The 23737-nt window shown below is 47.0% G+C and overlaps 1 protein-coding gene across 4 annotated transcripts in view; it reads left to right on the top strand.

Moving 5' to 3' along the window:
* dennd5a (DENN/MADD domain containing 5A) overlaps window positions 1-23737 on the top strand; it is a 74092-nt gene that overhangs the window by 18275 nt on the left and 32080 nt on the right. For 2 of the 4 annotated variants that reach the window (XM_024001782.2, XM_024001784.2), the window contains exons 2-4: window positions 21309-21377; window positions 22302-22411; window positions 22568-23267. In XM_024001782.2, coding sequence (XP_023857550.1) covers window positions 21309-21377; window positions 22302-22411; window positions 22568-23267 — 879 coding nt within the window. The remainder of the gene's footprint in view (window positions 1-21308; window positions 21378-22301; window positions 22412-22567; window positions 23268-23737) is intronic. The other 2 variants (XM_024001783.2, XM_024001785.2) reach the window with 1 other exon arrangement.

Genomic DNA, 23737 nt, shown 5'->3' with positions numbered 1-23737 from the left:
AATAATTAGAGCAAGAAAAACAAAAAGGTACAAAAAAGGTGCAATGGGGACATCTAGTGACCAAAACCCGAACAGTCTTGGCCAAAACCTGACAGCATGTAGAGGTCTGTAATTTTTATCATAGGTACAGTTCACTGTGAGACACGGAATCTAAAACAAAAATCCAGAAAATCACATTTGTGATTTTTAAGTATTTCGTTTGCATTTTATTGCATGACATAAGTATTTGATACATCAGAAAAGCATACTTAATATTTGGTACAGAAACCTTTGTTTGCAATTACAGAGATCATACATTTCCTGTAGTTCTTGACCAGGTTTGCACACACTGCAGCAGGGATTTTGGCCCACTCCTCCATACAGACGTTCTCCAGATCCTTCAGGTTTCGGGGCTGTCGCTGGCAATACGGACTTTCAGCTCCCTCCAAAGATTTTCTATTGGGTTCAGGTCTGGAGACTGGCTAGGCCACTCCAGGACCTTGAGATGCTTCTTACGGAGCCACTCCTTAGTTGCCCTGGCTGTGTGTTTCGGGTCGTTGTCATGCTGGAAGACCCAGCCACGACCCATCTGCAATGCTCTTACTGAGGGAAGGAGGTTGTTGGCCAAGATCTCGCGATACATGGCCCTCCATCCTCCCTCAATACGGTGCAGTCGTCCTGTCCCCTTTGCAGAAAAGCATCCCCAAAAAAGCATCCCCATGCTTCACGTTGGATGGTGTTCTTGGTTGTACTCATCCTTCTTCTTCCTCCAAACACGGCGAGTGGAGTTTAGACCAAAAAGCTCTAGTTTTGTCTCATCAGACCACATGACCTTCTCCCATTCCTCCTCTGGATCATCCAGATGGTCATTGGCAAACTTCAGACGGGCCTGGACATGCGCTGGCTTGAGCAGGGGACCTAGCGTGCGCTGCAGGATTTTAATCCATGTCGGCGTAGTGTGTTACTAATGGTTTTCTTGAGACTGTGGTCCCAGCTCTCTTCAGGTCATTGACCAGGTCCTGCCGTGTAGTTCTGGGCTGATCCCTCACCTTCCTCATGATCATTGATGCCCCACAAGGTGAGGTCTTGCATGGAGCCCCAGACCGAGGGTGATTGACCGTCATCTTGAACTTCTTCCATTTTCTAATAATTTTGCCAACAGTTGTTGCCTTCTCACCAAGCTGCTTGCCTATTGTCCTGTAGCCCATCCCAGCCTTGTGCAGGTCTACAATTATATCCCTGATGTCCTTACACAGCTCTCAGGTCTTGGCCATTGTAGAGAGGTTGGAGTCTGTTTGATTGAGTGTGTGGACAGGTGTCTTTTATACAGGTAACGAGTTCAAACAGGTGCAGTTAATACAGGTAATGAGTGGAGAACAGGAGGGCTTCTTAAAGAAAACATAACAGGTCTGTGAGAGCCGGAATTCTTACTGGTTGGTAGGTGATCAATACTTCTGTCATGCAATAAAATGCAAATTAATTACTTAAAAATCATACAATGTGATTTTCTGGATTTTTGTTTTAGATTCCATCTCTCACGGTTGAAGTGTACCTATGATAAAAAATTACAGACCTCTACATGCTTTGTAAGTAGGAAAACCTGCAAAATCGGCAGTGTATCAAATACTTGTTCTCCCCACTGTACATATGAGATGAGTAATGTAGGGTATGTAAACTATATTAATGGCATGTTTTTAAAGTGGCTAGTGGTACATTTTTACATAATTTCCATCAATTCCCATTATTAAAGTGGTGGAGTTGAGTCAGTATGTTGGCAGCGGCCGCTAAATGTTAGTGGTGGCTGTTTAACAGTCTGATGGCCTTGAGATAGAAGCTGTTTTTCAGTCCTCGGTCCCTGCTTTGATGCACCTGTACTGACCTCGCCTTCTGGATGATAGCGGGGTGAACAGGCAGTGGCTTGGGTGGTTGTTGTCCTTGATGATCTTTATGGCCTTCCTGTGACATCGGGTGGTGTAGGTGTCCTGGAGGCAGGTAGTTTGCCGCGGTGATGCGTTCTGCAGACTCACTACCCTCTGGAGAGCCTTACGGTTGTGGGCGGAGCAGTTGCCGTACCAGGCGGTGATACAGCCCGACAGGATGCTCTCGATTGTGCATCTGTAGAAGTTTGTGAGTGCTTTTGGTGACAAGCCGAATTTCTTCAGCCTCCTGAGGTTGAAGAGGCGCTGCTGCTCCTTCTTCACAACGCTGTCTGTGTGGGGGACCAATTCAGTTTGTCCGTGATGTGTACACCGAGGAACTTAAACCTTTCCACCTTCTCCACTACTGACCCGTCGATGTGGATAGGGGGGTGCTCCCTCTGCTGTTTCCTGAAGTCCACAATCATCTCCTTTGTTTTGTTGACGTTGAGTGTGAGGTTATTTTCCTGACACCACACATCCGAGGGCCCTCACCTCCTCCCTGTAGGCCGTCTCGTCGTTGTTGGTAATCAAGCCTACCACTGTAGTGTCATCCGCAAACTTGATGATTGAGTGGGAGGCGTGCATGGCCACGCAGTCGTAGGTGAACAGGGAGTACAGGGAGAGGGCTCAGAACGCACCCTTGTGGGGCCCCAGTGTTGAGGATCAGCGGGGTGGAGATGTTGTTACCTACCCTCACCACCTGGGGGGCCCGTCAGGAAGTCCAGGACCCAGTTGCACAGGGCGGGGTCGAGACACAGGGTCTCGAGCTTGATGACGAGTTTGGAGGGTACTATGGTGTTAAATGCTGAGCTGTAGTCGATGAACAGCATTCTCACATAGGTATTCCTCTTGTCCAGATGGGTTAGGGCAGTGTGCAGTGTGGTTGCGATTGCGTCGTCTGTGGACCTATTGGGTCGGTAAGCAAATTGGAGTGGGTCTAGGGTGTCCGGTAGGGTGGAGGTGATATGGTCCTTGACTAGTCTCTCAAAGCACTTCATGATGACGGAAGTGAGTGCTACGGGGCGGTAGTCGTTTAGCTCAGTTACCTTAGCTTTCTTGGGAACAGGAACAATGGTGGCCCTCTTGAAGCATGTGGGAACAGCAGACTGGGATAGGATTGATTGAATATGTCCGTAAACACACCAGCCAGCTGGTCTGGCGCATGCTCTGAGGACGCGGCTGGGAATGCCGTCTGGGCCTGCAGCCTTGCGAGGGTTAACACGTTTAAATGTTTTACTCACCTCGGCTGCAGTGAAGGAGAGCCCGCAGGTTTTTGGTAGCGGGCCGTGTCAGTGGCACTGTATTGTCTTCAAAGCGAGCAAAAAAGTTATTTAGCCTGTCTGGGAGCAAGACATCCTGGTCCGCGACGGGGCTGGTTTTCTTTTTGTAATCCGTGATTGACTGTAGACCCTGCCACATACCTCTTGTGTCTGAGCTGTGAATTGCGACTCTATTTTGTCTCTGTACTGGGACTTAGCTTGTTTGATTGCCTTGCGGAGAGAATAGCTACACTGTTTGTATTCGGTCATGTTTCCGTCACCTTGCCCTGGTTAAAAGCAGTGGTTCGCGCTTTCAGTTTCACGCGAATGCTGCCGTCAATCCACGGTTTCTGGTTTGGGAATGTTTTAATCGTTGCTGTGGGTACGACATCGTCAATGCACTTTCTAATGAACTCGCTCACCGAATCAGCATATTCGTCAATGTTGTTGTTGGACGCAATGCGGAACATATTCCAATCCGCGTGATCGAAGCAGTCTTGAAGCGTGGAATCAGATTGGTCGGACCAGCGTTGAACAGACCTGAGCGCGGGAGCTTGTTGTTTTAGTTTCTGTTTGTAGGCTGGAAGCAACAAAATGGAGTCGTGGTCAGCTTTTCCGAAAGGAGGGCGGGGGGAGGGCCTTATATGCGTCGTGGAAGTTAGTATAACAATGATCCAAGGTTTTACCAGCCTGGTAGCCACAATCGATATGCTGATAGAATTTAGGGAGTTTTGTTTTTAGATTAGCCTTGTTAAAATCCCCAGCTACGATGAATGCAGCCTCAGGGTGTGTGGTTCAGTTTACAAAGAGTCAGATAAAGTTCATTCAGGGCCATCGATGTGTCTGCTTGGGGGGAATATATACGGCTGTGATTATAATCGAAGAGAATTCCTTGGTAGATAATGCGGTCGACATTTGATTGTGAGGAGTTCTAGATCAGGTGAACAGAATGACTTGAGTTCCTGTATTGTTGTTATGATCACACCCCGTCTCGTTAATCATAAGGCATACACCCCCGCCCCTTTCTTACCAGAAAGATGTATGTTTCTGTCGGCGCGATGCGTGAAGAAACCAGCTGGCTGCACCGACTCCGTTAGCGTCTCTTGAGTTAGCCATGTTTCCGTGAAGCAGAGAACGTTACAATCCCTGATGTTCTCTCTGGAATGTTACCCGTGCTCGGATTTCATCAACCTTATTGTCAAGAGACTGGACATTGGCGAGTAGTATGCTAGGGAATGGAGCGCGATGTGCCCGTCTCCGAAGCTGACCAGGAGACCGCTACGTTTGCCCCTTTTACGCGCGTCGCATAGGGTCGCCGGCTGGGATCAGATCCATTGTATTGGGTGGAAGGCAAAACACTGGATCCGTTTCGGGAAAGTCATATTCCTGGTTGGAACGATGGTGAGTTGACGTTAATCTTATATTCAGTAGTTCCTCCCGACTGTATGTAATGAAACCTAAGATTACCTGGGGTACCAATGTAAGGAATAACACATAAAAAAACAAAATACTGCATATTTTCCAAGGAACGCGAAGCGAGGTGGCCATCTCGGTCGGCGCCGGAAGTCGGCGCTCAGTCGGCGCATGTCTTACTACTCAAAAGTCGTCTTAATTCTCGCTCATAAAACTCCCGTGGCTTGTTTTTCAAATTGACATGTTTTGTTTCTAAATGTCTGCGCAGGTTTCATCAAGTTGTGAGATAGTGCTTTTGCACATATAACACACTGTGGCTTAGGAAAGGCACTACTCCCAATAGAAGTGAACCCCAAATCATTGTAGTTCTCATCATATTTGCGCCTCTTCGATGGTCAAACGTCCCTGTCTGTTGTTCAGTGCTTTCCCGGGTAAGGGGGCAGTAGCTCTTCTGCTGCATCAGATTCACAACTGTCAGTATCCATGCTTGCTGGGCTAACAACATATGTAGAAATACTGATGCTAGCATTGGATGTGCTCGTGGAAGCAGAACAACTTGTGTCGTCGACAGGTGCAGGTGTAGTACTGCTGGTGGTAGCAGTACTACCAGTAGAGTTGGTATGTGTTTCTATGGATCCGGGCCTTACTTTTTTTAACCATTTATCCATTTTCGAGCAAACGGAATGAGCAGTAGCTACGTTTAGCTACATACGGACCGTTAGTGGAATTCCTGCGAAAGAGTAACAGTTACACTGTGACTGGATGTTAATTATTTTATGAGGCTAACTGTATTTGACATTGTGTTGTTATTTCGCTGAACACTAGACAATTTAATTAAATTTTTGGCAGTGAAACAAGGATACTCAGGCAAGAAAAAAACCTCACCCAAATGTATAGCCCCATTGGAAAATATAAATAGACTGTTTGAAAATGTGAAGAATTTTTTATTAAAAAAAAAAAGTGAGTCATATTTGTATTTAGCGTACCCCCGACGGCAGTATGGGAATAGCTGGTCTGGTGGAATGGTTGACGGTGTGTTTGTGTCTTTATGTTGGGGAAGGGTTGGAGGTGGCAATTGTGGTTGGTCAGTTCTCTATCCAGGGTTGGTGCTGTTATTGGGGCTGGGACCAGGAAGAACTGGGTTGGTGTTGGGGCTGGGTTGGATATTGTGCTGGTATCAGGGCTGGAAAACGAAGGTTACGTATGTAACCACGGTTATGTGAGCTATATGGATCACTCCAATATATTGGTATCACTTCGCGACGGAGAGATACATCCGAGGTGAGGATTTACAGATTTACTCCCGTGTACACCTGTGTCATGGCTGGGGTCCGCCCCTATATGTAGACCCCATGGCCGCGAATCACGTTTTCTACATCATTTCTGAGGCGCCTCTAGCACCGTAGAGAATTGGAGTGATCCATATAGCTCATGTAACTTTCGTTATGTTTCACTATATTGGATCACTCCAATATATTGGTATACCCATACCAGACTAGTTGGTGCTAGAGGGACCTGGCCAGCCAGCGGTAAAGTCCCAGCAAGGGACCGAGACGCAAGGGCCGTCAATGTGGAAGGGGGGTCCCGGCACAGTCCACGGAAGGGGAGGCGACGCCCAGGATCGCTGAACCCACCGCAGAGGGAGGTGTCACATTTACCCGATAGTACCTACCAAAGGTGCAAGAGGAATCCCAGCTGGCTGCAGCACAGATATCAGCGAGGGGCACTCCTCTCAGTAGAGCCCAGGACGCAGCCACACCTCGTGTTGAATGTGCCACCACAGATCCCAGCACTGGCCTGCCAGCCAGGCGGTATGCTGTCGTAATCGTGTCCACGATCAAGTGAGACAAAGACCTGGTCTGTTGTTCTCACTGACCGTGTCCGCTCCACGTAGCCCTCACAGGGCATAGCATGCCGGAGGGAGGCCCAGACTCCCCCGCCACTGCCGGGGGGGTCGTAAGCAGACATGACAAAAGGGATGTTCACATGTCTGTCTGACAGAACCTTAAGGAGGAATGGAGGGTTGGGGTGGAGATATACTCCTCCCCCAGGGTCCATCCGGTAGCACTCAAAACTTACCGAATAAGGATGGAGCTCACCCACCCTCTTCATGGAAGTAATCGCTACCTAGAAAAACACCTTCATAGAGATGTGTTTCAGGGAGGCAGACTCCAAATGTTCGAATTGCGGCTTTGCCAAAGCTGCCAAGACCACATCCAGATCCCAGCTCGCCATTGAACTGGTCCTAGCTGGACGCAGGCGAGGAACCCCCCTCATAAACCTGGAGACCAAGGGATGGCGCCACACTGGCATGTCCATCCACCCCGCATGGCAGGAAGATATAGCGGCCAAATACCCTCTCAGTGTAGAGGCTGCCAAGCCCTCATCCAAGCGAGACTGCAGGTATTGGAGGACATAGTGCACCCCTCAGGACTCAGGCACAACCTCAATACCAGTGCACCAAGAGCAGAACAACCGCCAGCGCAACTGGTATGCCGTGGTTGTAACCAGCGTCCTTGCGCTCTGCATGGTGTTCATTACACCCTCCTGTTGTCCTAACATGGACCATTGGTGCCGTGTCTGAAGGAAGCACTGTGGTCCTCCCACAACCTGCTGGTAGCAAAACAAGTAGAGACCACCTCCCAGGCAGTGGCCATGGTAGCCCCGGAGGCCCTGGGGTGGTACAGAAGAAAGGGGGCCTTAACCCCAGACAAAGGGTCCCCCACAACACCCAAGGTCCTGACGGCCACGGCCTGACAGCGCTGCTGCGTCTAGGGGAGGGATCTCCTCTGGGCCCTGAAGGACAGGACAGTTATTGATTCGGAAGAGCAGGAGGAGGCGAGTTTGGTAAGGACTCACCCCGCTCCTGTACAAAGGACCGAAGACAGCTTTTTAACAAAGTGACTTTTTAACATGTTTTTCATGTCTTAAAAATGTTTTACTTTTGTTAAATCATTTGTACAGTCGTGGCCAAAAGTTTTGAGAATGACACAAAAATAAATTTTCACAAAGTTTGCTGCTTCAGTGTCTTTAGATATTTTTGTCAGATGTTACTATGGAATACTGAAGTATAATTGCAAGCATTTCATAAGTGTCAACGGCTTTTATTGACAATTACATGAAGTTGATGCAAAGAGTCAATATTTGCAGTGTTGACCCTTCTTTTTCAAGACCTCTGCAATCCGCCCTGGCATGCTGTCAATTAACTTCTGGGCCACATCCTGACTGATGGCGCCCATTCTTGCATAATCAATGCTTGGAATTTGTCAGAATTCATGGGTTTTTGTTTGTCCACCCGCCTCTTGAGGATTGACCACAAGTTCTCAATGGGATTAAGGTCTGGGGAGTTTCCTGGCCATGGACCCAAAATATCGATGTTTTGTTCCCCGAGCCACTTAGTTATCACTTGCCTTATGGCAAGGTGCACCATCAAGCTGGAAAGGGCATTGTTTGTCACCAAACTGTTCCTGGGTGGTTGGGAGAAGTTGCTCTCGGAGGATGTGTTTGGTACCATTCTTTATTCATGGCTGTGTTCTTAGGCAATTGTGAGTGAGCCCACTCCCTTGGCTGAGAAGCAACACCACACATGAATGGTCTCAGGATGCTTTACTGTTGGCATGACACAGGACTGATGGTAGCGCTCACCTTGTCTTCTCCGTACAAGCTTTCTTCCGGATGCCCCAAACAATCGGAAAGGGGATTCATCAGAGAAAATGACTTTACCCCAGTCCTCAGCAGTCCAATCCCTGTACATTTTGCAGAATATCAGTCTGTCCTTGATGTTTTTCCTGGAGAGAAGTGGCTTCTTTGCTGCCCTTCTTGACACAAGGCAATCCTCCAAAAGTCTTTGCCTCACTGTGCGTGCAGATGCACTCACACCTGCCTGCTGCCATTCCTGAGCAAGCTCTGTACTGGTGGTGCCCCGATCCTGCAGCTGAATCAACTTTAGGAGACTGTTCTGGTGCTTGCTGTTCTTTCTTGTGCGCCCTGAAGCCTTCTTCACAACAATTGAACTGCTCTCCTTGAAGTTCTTGATGGTCCGATAAATGGTTGTTTTAGGTGCAATCTTACTGGCAGCAATATCCTTGCCTGTGAAGCCCTTTTTGTGCAAAGCAATGATGACGGCACGTGTTTCCTTGCAGGTAACCATGGTTGACAGAGGAAGAACAATGATTCCAAGCACCACCCTCCTTTTGAAGCTTCCAGTCTGTTATTCGAACTCAATCAGCATGACAGAGTGATCTCCAGCCTTGTCCTTGTCAACACTCACACCTGAGTTAACAAGAGTATCACTGACTTGATGTCAGCTGGTCCTTTTGTGGCAGGGCTGAAATGCAGTGGAAATGTTTTGGGGGGGATTCAGTTCATTTGCATGGCAAAAAGGGACTTTGCAATTAATTGCAATTCATCTGATCACTCTTCATAACATTCTGGAGTATATGCAAATTGCTATCATACAAACTGAGGCAACAGACTGAAAATTCATATTTGTGTCATTCTCAAAACTTTAGGCCACAACTGTTCACATTTTAAATGGCTTTTACAGATTGAATGTTTTACAAGAAAAATTACTTGTATTCATGGTTGTTTCTATTGTTTTTAACAACATGTACTTTTTAACAAATTTAAATGTAATATTCAAATGCTGTGTTTTATGCTTTTATACAATTTTTATGTGTATAAAATTACGTGCAATAATAAATATGAGATGTTTTAAAGGAAATGCAACAATAAAACTTTTCCAAAATAAAAAAAAATCGGTGCCCTTCAGTGGCCAATCCCACAGACTGAGACGGTGGGACCTCGGATGCCACAGAGTTCCCCCGACATGAGACAGCAGGTCCGGTCCCAGGGGAAGTTGCCAAGGTGTCCCAGACAACAGGGACTGGAGAAGGCTGAACCAGGGTCATCTGGGCCAGTATGGGGCCACCAGAAGCAGACGATGCTCTGCCATCCTGGTCCTGTCCAGCACAGCCTGGATCAGGAGAAATGAGGGGAATGCGTAAAGCTCCAGCCCTGGCCAATCGTAAGCCAGAGCATCTAAGCCCAGAGGCATGAAGTACCACATGGGGCAAAGTGCATTGTCCAGGGAGGCAAACAGGTCCACCTGCACCCTCCCGAACTTGTCCCACAGGTGCTGACCACCTGGGGATGTAGGCTCCAGTCCCAAGGTGGCGAGCCCACCTTTGAGAACATATCCACTGCCACATTTAGGATGCCAGGTATGTGCGCTGCGCGCAAAGACGCTAGACGTCCCTGAGCCCAGAGAAGGAGCTCCCGTGCCATAATATGGAGGCGGTGGGACCTCAGTCCACCCTGATGGTTGATGTAAGCTACCACTGTGGTGTGTTGTCTGTTCTCACCAGGACATGTCTTCCCTTCAGATATGGAAGGAAAGACTGCAGGGCCAGCAGTACAGCTCGGAGCTGTAGTGTACAACAGCCGCTGCCCCCCCCAGCTGTTCTGGGAGGTGTCTGTGCTGACCAGCTCCCGGCGGCACATCCTCGGCATCTCCACCCCATCTGAGAGAAAGGAGTGACAGCGCCATCTCAACAATGCCCTGAGGCACTGTGTGGTCACCCGCAGCTGGCGGTGACGGTGGAGCTTTGGGTGCAGCCGGTGGGAGTTAACCACTGTTGAAGAGGCTGGAGATTGGGCAGGCCCAGGGGAATCAACAATGTGGCCGCCATCAGCAAGCCCAACAGGCGTTGGCAGGTTAGGGCGGATACCACCCGCCCCTGCCGAAAGTAGTTGAGGCAAGATACGATCCCCTGAACCCTTCTGATGGGCAGGCATGCTCTCATGAGTACTGAGTCCAGTTCCATGCCAATGAAGGCCACCCGCTGGGTGGGCGTCAGACGACTCTTGTCTCTTACAGTAATGCCCAGCCCACCGATGTGGGTCAGGCGCACGTCTGTCTGACAGGACCTGGGTCCTGGTCAAGGCACTATTTATTTTATTTATTTTATGTCACCTTTATTTAACCAGGTAGGCTAGTTGAGAACAAGTTCTCCTTTGCAGCTGCGACCTGGCCAAGATAAAGCATAGCAATTCGACACATTCAACAACACAGAGTTACACATGGAATACACAAAACATACAGTCAATAATACAGTAGAAAAAGTCTATATACGGTGTGTGCAAATGAGGTAAGATAAGGGAGTTAAGGCAATAAATAGGTCATGGTGGCGAAGTAATTACAATATGGCAATTAAACACTGGAATGGTAGATGTGCAGAAGATGAATGTGCAAGTAGAGATACTGGGGGCAACGGAGGGCAGAATAAATAAATAAATACAGTATGGGGATGAGGTAGATAGATGGGCTGTTTACAGATGGGCTATGTACAGGTGGCAGTGATCTGTGAGCTGCTCTGACAGCTGTGTTAAAGCTAGTGAGGGAGAGTCTCCAGCTTCAGTGATTTTTGCAGTTCGTTCAGTCATTGGAGCAGAGAACTGGAAAGAAAGGCGACCAAAGGGGGTATTGGCTTTGGGGGTGACCAGTGAGATATACCTGCTGGAGCGCGTGCTACGAGTGGGTGCTGCTATGGTGACCAGTGAGCTGAGATAAGGGGGGCTTTACCTAGCAGAGACTTGTAGATGACCTGTAGCCAGTGGGTTTGGCGACAAGTATGAAGTGAGGGCCAACCAACGAGAGCGTACAGGTCGCAGTGGTGGTAGTATATGGGGCTTTGGTGACAAAACGTATGGCACTGTGATGGACTGCATCCAATTTGTTGAGTAGAGTGTTGGAGGCTATTTTATAGATGACATCGCCGAAGTCGAGGATCGGTAGGATGGTCAGTTTTACGAGGGTATGTTTGGCAGCATGAGTGAAGGATGCTTTGTTTGCGATATAGGAAGCCGAGTCTAGATTTAATTTTGGATTGGAGATGCTTAAAAACTTCTTATGGCTGCAGTCCCGTTAACGGGATCGATATGACAAAGCCAGTCGAAGTGCAGGGTGCCAAATTCAAAAACAAGAAATCTCATAATTAAATTCTCAGACATTCATGTGTCTTATATCATTTTAAAGGTAATCTTGTTGTTAATCCCACCAAAGTGTCCGATTTCAAATAGGCTTTTCAGCGAAAGCACACTACAAACGATTATGTAGGTCACCACAAAACCACAATAACCACAGCCATTTTTTTCAGCTAAAGATAGCTTTCACAAAAACCAGAATAGAGATAAAATTAATCACTAACTTCGATTATTTTCATCAGATGACACTCATAGGACTTCATGTTACACAATACTTGCATGTTTTGTTTGATTAAGTTCATATTTATATCAAAAATCTGAGTTTACATTGAGGCGTTAGATTCACTAGTTGCAAAAACATCAAGTGACTTTGCATAGCCACATCGTTTCAACAGAAATACTCATCATAAATATAGATGATAATACAAGTTATACACATGGAATTATAGATATACCTCTCCTTAATGCAACCGCTGTGTCAGATTTCAAAAAAACTTTACAGAAAAATAAACCATGCAATAATCTGAGACGGAGCTCAAATGAATAGCCAAATTAGCCGCCATGTTGGACTCAACAGAAACCAGAAAATACATGATAAATGTTTCCTTACCTTTGATGAACTTCATCAGAATGCAGTCCTTGGAATCCCAGGTCCACAATAAATGCTTGATTTGTTCGTTAATGTCCGTTATTTATGTCAAATTAGCTACTTTCGAATTGCTTACCAAACACCCTAACCAAAGTCTCAAAGCGCGACCACTATAACGTGACGAAATGTCCAAACGTTCCGTTACAGTCAGTAGAAACATGTCAAACGATGTACTGAATCAATCTTTAGAATGTTGTTAACATACATCTTGAATAACGTTCCAACCGGAGAATTAAATCGACTTCAATTGAGAGATGGAACGGAGCTGCCTCTCACGTGAACGCGAGTGTTGAATGCATGGTCACCTCATGGCAGTGATTACTAAATTCTGTCTCCTTCGACCCCCCTGCACATTAGAGTCATCAGACTTAGTTCTATTGACTGTTGACATCTAGTGGAAGCCGTAGGAAGTGAAAACCCATCCATATCTCTCTGTATTTTCAATGAGAGCTTGGTTGAAAATATGGCTCCCCCAGAAGAAATCCAAACAGGAAGTGGAACTTCTCAGGTTTTTGCCTACCATATGAGTTCTGTTAATCTCACAGACATAATTCAAACAGTTTTAGAAACTTTAGAGTGTTTTCTATCCAATACTAATATTACTATGCATATATTAGTAACTGGGACAGAGGAGCAGGCCGTTTACTCTGGGCACCTTTCATCCACGCTACTCAATACTGCCCCTGCAGCCATAAGAAGTTAATGTGAGTCTGGAAGGAGAGTTTACAGTCTAACCAGACACCTAGGTATTTGTAGTTGTCCATGTATTCTAAGTCAGAGCCGTCCAGAGTAGTGATGCTCGACGGGCAGGCAGGTGCGGGCAGTGATCGATTGAATAGCATGCATATAGTTTTACTTGCATTTAAGAGCAGTTGGAGGCCACGGAAGGAGAGTTGTATGGCATTGAAGCTCGTCTGGAGGTTAGTTAACTGTGGCTGCAGGGACAGTATTGAGTAGCTTGGATGAAAGGTGCACAGAGGGGCCCAGAGTAAACGGCCTGCTCCTCAGTCATAGTTGCTAATATATAGTATTGGATAGAACACACTCTAAAGTTTCTAAAACTGTTTGAATTATGTCTGTGAGTATAACAGAACTCATATGGCAGGCAAAAACCTGAGGAGAGAGGTTGGTAGGTTTTCAACACAGTTCCCATTGAAATCCCCTTGAGATATGAATGAGTTCCTACGGCTTCCACTAGATGTCAACAGTCTGTAGAACTTTGTCTGGTGCCTCTACTGTGAAGGGGGACCGAACGAGAGGAGAATTAGTCAGGTTTGCCATGACCTGACCATGCTTTCACCATGCACGTTCACATGAGAGGAAGCTCTGTTCCATCGCTCATCTGAAGTCAATGTAATTCTCCGGTTGGAATGTTATTCAAGATTTATGTTAACAACATTCTAAAGATTGATTCAATACATCGTTTGACATGTTTCTACTGACTGTAACGGAACGTTTGGACATTTCGTCACCTTTTAGGGAACGCGCTTCGTCACTTTGGAATTGTTTACCAAACGCGCTAACAAAAGTAGCTAATTGGACATAAATAACGGACATTATCGAACAAATCAAGCATTTATTGTGGACCTGGGATTCCTGGGAGTGCATTCTGATGAAGATCATCAAAGGTAAGGGAATATTTATCATGTAATTTCTGGTTTCTGTTGACTCCAACATGGCGGCTAATTTGACTATTGTTCTGAGCGCCGTCTCAGATTATTGCATGGTTTGCTTTTTCCGTAATTTAAAAAAAAYATCTGACACAGCGGTTGCATTAAGGAGAGGTATATCTATAATTCCATGTGTATAACTTGTATTATCATCTACATTTATGATGAGTATTTCTGTTGAATCGATGTGGCAATGCAAAATAACTGAATGTTTTTGGAACTAGTGAACGTAACACGCCAATATAAACTCAGATTTTTTGATATACATATCAACTTTATCAAACAAAACATACATGTATTGTGTAACATGAGGTCCTATGAGTGTCATCTGATGAAGATCATCAAAGGATAGTGATTAATTTTATCTCTATTTCTGCTTTTTGTGACTCCTATCTTTGGCTGGGAAAATGACTGTGTTTGTCTGTGATTTGGCGGTGACCTAACATAATCATTTGTGGTGCTTTCGCTGAAAATCCTATTTGAAATCAGACACTTTGGTGGGATTAACAACAAGATTATCTTTAAAATGGTATAAGACACATGTATGTTTGAGGAATTTTAATTATGAGATTTCTGTTGTTTGAATTTGGCGCCCTGCACTTTCACTGGCTGTTGTCATATCGATCCCATTACCGGGATTGTAGCCATAAGAAGTTTTAACACAGTGTCCAAAGAGGGGCCAGAAGTATACAGAATGGTGTCGTCTGCGTAGAGGTGGATCAGAGAATCACCAGCAGCAAGAGCGAAATCATTGATGTATACAGAGAAGAGAGTCAGACCGAGAATTGAACCCTGTGGCACCCCCATAGAGACTGCCAGAGGTCCAGACAACAGGCCCTCCGATTTGACACACTGAACTCTATCAGAGAAGTAGTTGGTAATAGAGGTCGACCGATTATGATTTTTCAACGCCGATACTGTTGTAGGAATTAGTTTCCTATATGTTCGTTAACCAATTTAATTATAACAAAGCAAACACTCTGTCCGTTTCTAAGAATTTGTAAGATTCTTATTTGCATAAAATAGACAAAGACCAGTGTCCAAATTAATCAATAGCTTTATTCTCGAGAGAGCTCTACTCAAAATACCATGTACATTAGTTTATATATCACACATAGCGTCATTTACTCCAGTCAGTGTAATTGGCTCCAATGAGTGTTATTTGCTCAAAGTTAGAAGTTGAGAAAGAAGATACTCTACTTTTCTACTGTAGGTATGTCATTCGTTTATTCTGTTGTTGCTAGCGACATAAAAACATTGGGCAAATAAAAATGTATTTCTTTTAACCGGACCCCCGGTTGAATAACAGAGAGGCATCAACATTTACCTTTAAATCTGAATCACAGCAAAGACGCACAGTGCAATATAATAGGGTCAACATTAGCAATTTTGTATTTTCCCTCATCATTACAAACCATGTTTCCATCCACAGTTTTTATGCGTGTAGTCATACTGTATAAAAATAATCATGACACCTGTGATGAATGCAGGAAGTTTTGGAACTATTTTATAAATGGTGACAGATAATGTGTTTGTTCAACATGGTGGTATCATTTTGTGTCTGTAAAATTAATTATGCGCAAAATGGCAGTGGAAATGCCTTTATCCACAAATATTGATATAATAACCATCATATCGAATTAAATTTGGAGTCACGCAGTGACATGGTGTGTGATCCTCCCGCTACAACTCGGGAAACCATGCAGTTTATTAGGCTACAGATGAAATAAATGATGAACTTCGCAGGGTGGTGGAAGTGCATGGTGTGAGTTTGATACTCCTTTCCAATAAATACAGTGGGTTTTATTCTGGTTACATGATGAATGATACTTGACTGCCTTTTGACAAATACAAACATTCCCGCTCTTTTATTTATAATGTTTATTTTTTTTTACCCCCCTTTTCGCCAATTTCGTGGTATCCAATTGCTCTCCTATCTTGTCTCATCGCTACAACTCCCGTACGGGCTCGGGAGAGACGAAGGTCGCAAGCCATGCGTCCTCCGAAACACAACCCAACCAGCCGCACTGCTTCTTAACACAGCGCGCATCCAACCCGGAAGCCAGCCGCACCAATGTGTCGGAGGAAATACTGTGCACCTGGCAACCTTGGTTAGCGCGCACTGCGCCCGGCCCTCCACTGGAGTCGCTGGTACGCGATGAGACAAGGATATCCCTACTGGCCAAACCCTCCCTAACCCGGACGACGCTATGCCAATTGTGCATCGCCCCACGGACCTCCCGGTCGCGGCCGGCTGCGACAGAGCCTGGGCGCGAACCCAGAGTCTCTGGTGGCACAGCTAGCGCTGTGATGCAGTGCCCTAGACCACTGCGCCAACCGGGAGGCCACATTCCTGCTCTTATCCATAAACTCATCATATAGACTAGCCTCCCTGCACAGTCTACCCACACTGTATCTGTGAGCTGTTGGATAGAGCGCACATGTCAAAACCAGACACATTTGCTATTTAATGCAAAGAGTTGAAAATGCGATGCAAACACATTGAACATCAGATTTTTATTCAGTACATGAAAACTTAAGCGAAAAAGTACATTTTGTTTGCACTACGTCATCAAGCATAGATTTCTATCAGTTTGGTGGAAACACTAATGGTGGGAAAATGTGCATATTTTATTTATACAGATTTTTGAATATTCACATGAAAATCTGTTGCCAATTGGATGGAAACCTAGCCAGTGATTCTTCAGCTTTGTTCAGCTGTCACTAAATGCCAGCTAAAATAAGCAGAATAACATGTTCAAGCAGACACACAATGAATCAGTCACATTACTCAGTACTCGGGAAAGAGTATTTCTTTTCCACAGCATCATCAATAATCTGATGTACTGTGTGTCATCACTGGATCACCCCACTGTAGGTGAGTGGGTGAGGAAAATGATGGGTAAGGCCAGACAAAAATGATGGGTTAGGCCAGACAGGTTTACCTGTCAGACCAATCAGTAATGGTCCTATTTGTGGGTTATCACAGAAAGGAGGTTAGAAATCTGATGGGTTAGAGAGGATGGTCTGGGAGAGGCTCTGGATTGGACTGGATCTCCTGACTCAGGGAAGACAAGAGAGGGCACGTCATATGTCCCACGCAGCCACAGGCTCCCTCAGCTCTAAAATGTGGTGTATGATGTGTGTGACAGCCGGACTGGAGGAGGACTGGACCCTAGCCATAGCACAGGGAGAGAGATGCAGACCTAGGTTTTTCTCTCTCCTTCTGTGTGTCTAAATCAGGATAACACTGAATGAATCAGCAGACTGACACCTATGCGATAGCAGGTGTACTGTAAACTCCCCAGGGATGGAGAGAATGTAACAGGCTGGCATTTACTTTCTCTTTGGCTGTCTATTGGCCCTTGCTAACAGCAGTCAGTATAATAATAATATAATCAAAACATATGTACAGTAGGTGAGTCAGGTATTTCTTTGACAGAGATGTGGAAATCTGTTTTGATAAAACCTACTAGACAAATACTGTCACGATCGTCGTCAGGGTGGAAATGACCGGACCAAGGTGCAGCGTTGAGCGTACATTTCTCTTTATTATGAATGTCGCCAACAAAACAAGAAACAACAGAAACGAACGTGAAGCTGACTAGGGCTTTACAGGCCACTAACACAGACAACTACCCACAACTAAGGTGGAAAAACAGGCTGCCTAAGTATGATTCCCAATCAGAGACAACGAAAGACAGCTGTCCCTGATTGAGAACCATACCCGGCCAAAACATAGAAACAGAAAACATAGAAATAATGAAACTAGTATGCCCACACTAGTCACACCCTGGCCTAACCAAAATAGAGAATAAAAGCCTCTCTATGGCCAGGGCGTGACAGTACCCCCCCAAAAGGTGCGGACTCCGGCCGCAAAACCTGACTCTATAGGGCAGGGTCCGGGTGGGCATCTACTTCGGTGGCGGCTCCGGTGCGGGACGCAGACCACGCTCCACCTCTGGCTCCCCCCACTTTGGTGGCGCCTCTGGACCGGGGACCCTCGCTGCAGGCCCCGGACTGGGGACCCTCGCTGCAGGCCCCGGACTGGGGACCCTCGCTGCAGGCCCCGGACTGGGGACCGTCGCTGGAGGCTCCGGGCTGGAGGCCGTCGCTGGAGGCTCCGGACTGGAGGCCGTCGCTGGAGGCCGTCGCTGGAGGCTCCGGACTGGAGGCCGTCGCTGGGGGCTCCGGACTGGAGGCCGTCGCTGGAGGCTCCGGACCGCGGATCAATACTGGAGGCTTCGTGCCACGGATCCTCATTGTAGGCTCCGGGCCATGGACCATCACTGGAGGCTTCGTGCCATGAATCTTCACTGGAGGCTTCGTGCCATGGATCATCACTGGAGGCTTCGTGCCTTGGATCATCACTGGAGGCTTCGTGCCGTGGGATCAATCCACTGGAGGACTTCGCCTGCCGTGAGATCACCACTGGAGGCTTCGTTCCGTGGATCACACATAGAGGCTTCGGGCCGTGGATCACACATGGAGGCTTCGGGCCGTGGATCACCACTGGAGGCTTCGGGCCGTGATCATCACTGGAGGCTTCGGCCGTGGATCATCACTGGAGGCTTCGGGCCGCGTGGATCAATTCAACTGGAGGCTTGGCCGTGAATCATCCACTGGAGGCTTCGTGCCATGAATCATCCTGGAGGCTTCGTGCCATGGATCATCACTGGAGGCTTCGTGCCATGGATCATCACAGGAGGCTTTGTGCCATGGATCATCACAGGAGTGAGGAGAACGTATCGGCAGCCTGGTGCGTGGAGCTGCACAGGGCTTACCCAGGCTGGGGAGACATACGGAGGCATGGATCTGAGGCAAGGCACAGTGAACTCACCAGGCTGGGGAGACATACATGGAAGGAACCTGGTTCTGGGAGCAGGCACAGGACTCACCAGGCTGGGGAGACATACTGGAGGCTTGGTTCTTGGAGTAGGCACCGGATACACTGGGCCGTGGAGGCGCACTAGAGGTCTCGAGTGTAGAGTCTGCACAACCCGTCCTGGCTGGATGGTTACCTTCGCCCGGCAAAGGTAGGGCGCTGGCACAGGACGCACTGGACTGTGCAGATTCACCGGAGACACAGTTCGCAGAGCCGGCGCAGGATAACCTGGGCCGTAGAAACGCACTGGCGGCCAGATGCGCTGAGCCGGCACCATCCGTCATGGCTGGATGCCCACTCTAGCCCGGCCGATGCGAGGAGCTGGAATGTAGCGCACCGGGCTGTGAACGCTCAATGGAGACACCGTGCGCTCCACTGCATAACATTGTGCCTGACCAGTATCACGCTCCCTACGGTAAGCACGAGGCGTTGGCTCAGGTCTCCAACCTGACTCAGCCAATCTCCTCGTGTGCCCCCAAATTTTGGGGGGGGGGAGTGGCCTCCCGGTCTTTCGTGCCAGCCATGACCCTGTGTAATCCTGGGCCCTTTTACTCGCTGCCTCCGCCTTCCTCGCTTTTGCTGCTTTAATCTCCTCCTTTGGACGGCGATATTCTCCAGCCTTTGCCCAGGGTCCCTTGCCTTCCAAGATCTCCTCCCATGTCCATTCCTCCAGAAAACGCTGCTCCTCCTGACCACGCCGCTTGGTCCGTTTGTGGTGGGTAGTTCTGTCACGATCGTCGTCAGGGTGGAAATGACCGGACCAAGGTGCAGCGTCGTGAGCGTACATTTCTCTTTATTATGAATGTCGCCAACAAAACAAGAAACAACAGAAACTAACGTGAAGCTGACTAGGGCTATACAGGCCACTAACACAGACAACTACCCACAACTAAGGTGGAAAAACAGGCTGCCTAAGTATGATTCCCAATCAGAGACAACGATAGACAGCTGTCCCTGATTGAGAACCCTACCCGGCCAAAACATAGAAACAGAAAACATAGAAATAAAGAAACTAGAATGCCTACCCTAGTCACACCCTGGCCTAACCAAAATAGAGAATAAAAGCCTCTCTATGGCCAGGGCGTGACAAATACTAAAAGAAGCAAGTATTCCATATTTACTATGAAGTCAAGATAAGCTCTATACTTGGCATGTAGGTTTCCTCAGTCATGGGTGGCACACATTGGGGTGTATGGGGGACGGGATGTCACGCCCTGACCTTAGAGATCCTTTTTATGTCTCTATTTTGGTTTGGTCAGGGTGTGAGTTGGGGTAGGTATTCTATGTTCTATTATTTGTATTTCTATGTTTTGGCCCGTTAGGGTTCTCAATCAGGGACAGCTGTCTATCGTTGTCTCTGATTGAGAACCATTCTTAGGTAGCCCTTTCCCCTCCTTTCTTTGTGGGAAGTTGACTTTGTTTATGGCACATAGCCTTTAGCTTCACGGTTTGTTTTGTAGTGTTTATTGTTTTGTCGGCGTCATTTTTCAAATAAAAGAAAATGTACGCTCACCACGCTGCACCTTGGTCCAGTTCTTTCAACGGCCGTGACAGGGGAGGGGCATGCTATATGCAAATTGTACTGTACAATAACATCCATCCCCCAGTGTTATCTATCTTTGTGGACAGTGTAGGAAGGAACACAGGGACCAGTCTAGAGAGTCTTATTATGATCTCCCACTGACTGTCTTAGGATACACATGATCTACCGACTTCTACCCCTGTCAATCAAGAACATGTTTGTTCATAGCTTTGACTAGAGAAAGACAAAGGCAACAGTATAGAAMGGASACWGTTTATTATTGATGTTTGAGCTGCCAGGCCTTTTTCAAGACAAGACTCAATGGGACAATCCACTGTTATGACCATACAYGGAAGAKWGTGTGTCATTCATAACTTTGACTTACACCGGAGCACATCTTTTTTAATACTTTCAGAAGAACTTATTGTTTAACAAATACTTTCTTTGTTCAGTACCCTTGTCTCTTTTTTATAGCCCTGTGTCTACCACATTCCACTTGTTCTGAAACACTACAGTTAATGTGTGTTTTTTTGGATCGTCCACAATCCTCTCAGGTGTTTTTAAATGATCTCATTCTCCGTAAGTTACACTGGGTTGCTTCCTTCAGAACCAGCACAGGCCTGATCATATTCCCTCATGTATTATAACACACAGATACAGCTCTTCAAGTGTGTTCACTGTAAAACCATAATCCACAGCATAGCACTGACAACAGGGATTAATCATGGGTTTTGGAAAGGAGAGGAGAGCACTGCATTGCTACAGCAACACACATCATTCTCTGACAACACACCCAGCTGGTTTAGACAGAATCTTAACAGAAACCTAAACCTGACAGAAACACTGTGCCTCCATACGACACATGAAGAGGATGTGTTGTTCCCTCAGTGTTTCTCTCACCTATAGGAGAACACTGTCAGAACCCTTCTGTCCTGAGTAACTCCTGCTGTGTGTGCACATATTGAGAAGTGATGCGGTACTCAGTAGTAGCCATGTGATTAATTACTGTTGTTTTATCTGTTGTGTAGCTTTATGCCAGTATATAGAGGCTACTAAATTCAGAGATGGGGCCAGAGGATTGGCGAGTGCAGATGAAGGTAACCCCCACCAGCCCCCCTCCTCAGAATGACATCACCTCCGCTTGCTCCTTTAACCTGACACGCCCTTGTTTCACAGCACTCTCCTTTTGTTGATTTGTAATGTTTCTGAGAACTCAGTTCTGTACAGGTGAGGGGAACTCTGCAAGCACTTTTCCGTCTGTCCTTCCTCCCTCTTTCCACCCTTCCCGGTCCTTCCTCTGTCCTCCTCCTCCTCTCTCCTCATCTCCCTCCTCCTCCTCTACCTTCACCTCCTCTTTTGGAAGCTAGCTACTGAACAACAAGCCAATCTGTTTGACAATCACTGCGTCTCTACCTCTCACACACCCAGTTCTACCTACATGTACCAGCGCTGGTGTTGCTTGGCCAATGTGTTCTCTCCCCCTCCACTCTGAATGACTTATCAATCATGTCTTGGTGTGTGCATCACTTCTGCTTTCACTGTGGATCTGAATCAATTTAATTTGTGCTGGTTTGTTTGATTGATTGATTGTTTTGCGGGTTGCTTTGCCTGTATTGCCATAAAAGCTGTCATTTTACTGGTAATCCTATATGTCAAAGTTTGTTTTCTTACAAGCAACAAGCATTTGTCTTTTTCTGAATAGATTTATACAAACAAAACCCAATACATAGTATTATTATCTGACTATTTGACCTCTTTGGCAGCGGTTATTTTCCTTCACTGGCCCAGTACAGGATGCTGTTGACAGCTTTTCATGATGCAATACAGCCTTTCTCTCCAGACCACTGTGCTCACTTCCTATTTCCTGTGTGGAGGGTTGTCTTGTGCCTCAAGCCTGCTTCTGATTGGGCCTCTGCATCCTTTTGCGCTTCTGTTGCTCTTTTGGCCCGGAGTCCTGAATTTTTTGCTCTCTTTTTCCTTCTGTCTTTTTCTCTGTCCCTCTATTTCTCCCTCTCTTTCAGGTGAGAATTTTGAGCAGAGTCCACTGCGGAGAACCTTTAAATCCAAAGTTTTAGCGCACTACCCAGAGAATGTGGAGTGGAGTCCCTTTGACCAGGATGCCGTTGGCATGGTAAGGGAACTGCGGAATGTGTAACTAACACAACATTTATTTTATTTGAAGCTACACCCATTTCTGTTTCCAGGGTTTACATCTATATGTCATTATGGATTAGGACCTGTATTGTTTAGCTGACAGACTAACCTGATCTATTACCTCCTCTCTCAGCTGTGTATGCCAAAGGGTCTGGCCTTCCGCACGCAGGCGGACACACGCGAGCCTCAGTTCCATTCCTTCATCATCACGCGGGAGGACGGCTCGCGGACGTACGGCTTTGCACTCACTTTCTACGAGGAGGTGACCAGCAAGCAGATCTGCAGTGCCATGCAGACCCTGTACCACATGCACAATGCTGAACAATACGACATCCTGCACACCCCCACCACCCCGCGGTGCCCRGAGGWCCAGCGCCACCTCCATCCCCACCCMCTCAACCCCCACCCCCAACARACGCTTCTCCCCACGCCCTCCATCTCCCGGCTGCAGCGCTTCAACTCCTACGACATCAGCCGCGACACGCTCTACGTGTCCAAGTGCATCTGCCTCATCGCGCCCATGGCCTTCCCCCAGGCCTGCAGGAAGGTGCTCCAGCAGCTCCACCAGGCCGTCTCCTCCCCCCAGCCCCCACCCCTCCCCTTGGAGAGCTACGTCTACAACATCCTGTACGAGGTGCCCCTGCCTCCCGCTGGGCGCTCCCTGAAGTTCTCGGGGGTGTATGGGCCAGTGGTGTGCCAGAGGCCCAGCACGGCAGAGCTGCCTCTCTTTGACTTCCCTATCAGCCAGGTGTTTGAGCTGCTGGGGGTGGAGAACGTCCTCCAGCTGTTTACCTGCGCCCTGTTGGAGATCCAGATCCTGCTCTACTCACAGCGTAAGTCCTTACTTAGGATCTTTCTCTCTGATCTGCTGAACTTTCTGTGGTTTTCTGTCTATTGTCCCCATCGCTTTTAGAAAGGATTGGGATTTGTTATTTCAGAAATACTGACATTTTAGAAGAAATCAGAAATAACAGTTGTGGTTAGGATCTTCGGTATGTTCATTGGAACTATTATCCAGGCAGATTAAATAAACTATCCCTGCGATTCCATTAAAAGGCCAGTGCAGTCAACAACTCAATTCTCAGTGTTTTATATATATTTCACATTTGAGTTGTATAATACTGTGAAATGGTGAAAATGATAATGGACCTTTTAGTGTAAGAGCTGTTTGAAAAGACGCTGAAATGTATGCATGTTTTGGTGGGATGGAGTTTTGGCCTTCCATAGTGACATCACCATGTGCTAAATTTGTTAAAAGACATAATAGAGTCCAAACCTCTGCAATAACAGATAACAGCTAGTT

Source organism: Salvelinus sp. IW2-2015, linkage group LG15 (assembly GCF_002910315.2).
Source record: "Salvelinus sp. IW2-2015 linkage group LG15, ASM291031v2, whole genome shotgun sequence".
Taxonomy (NCBI): Eukaryota; Metazoa; Chordata; class Actinopteri; order Salmoniformes; family Salmonidae; genus Salvelinus; species Salvelinus sp. IW2-2015.
This window is presented reverse-complemented; position numbering and strand designations above follow the sequence as displayed.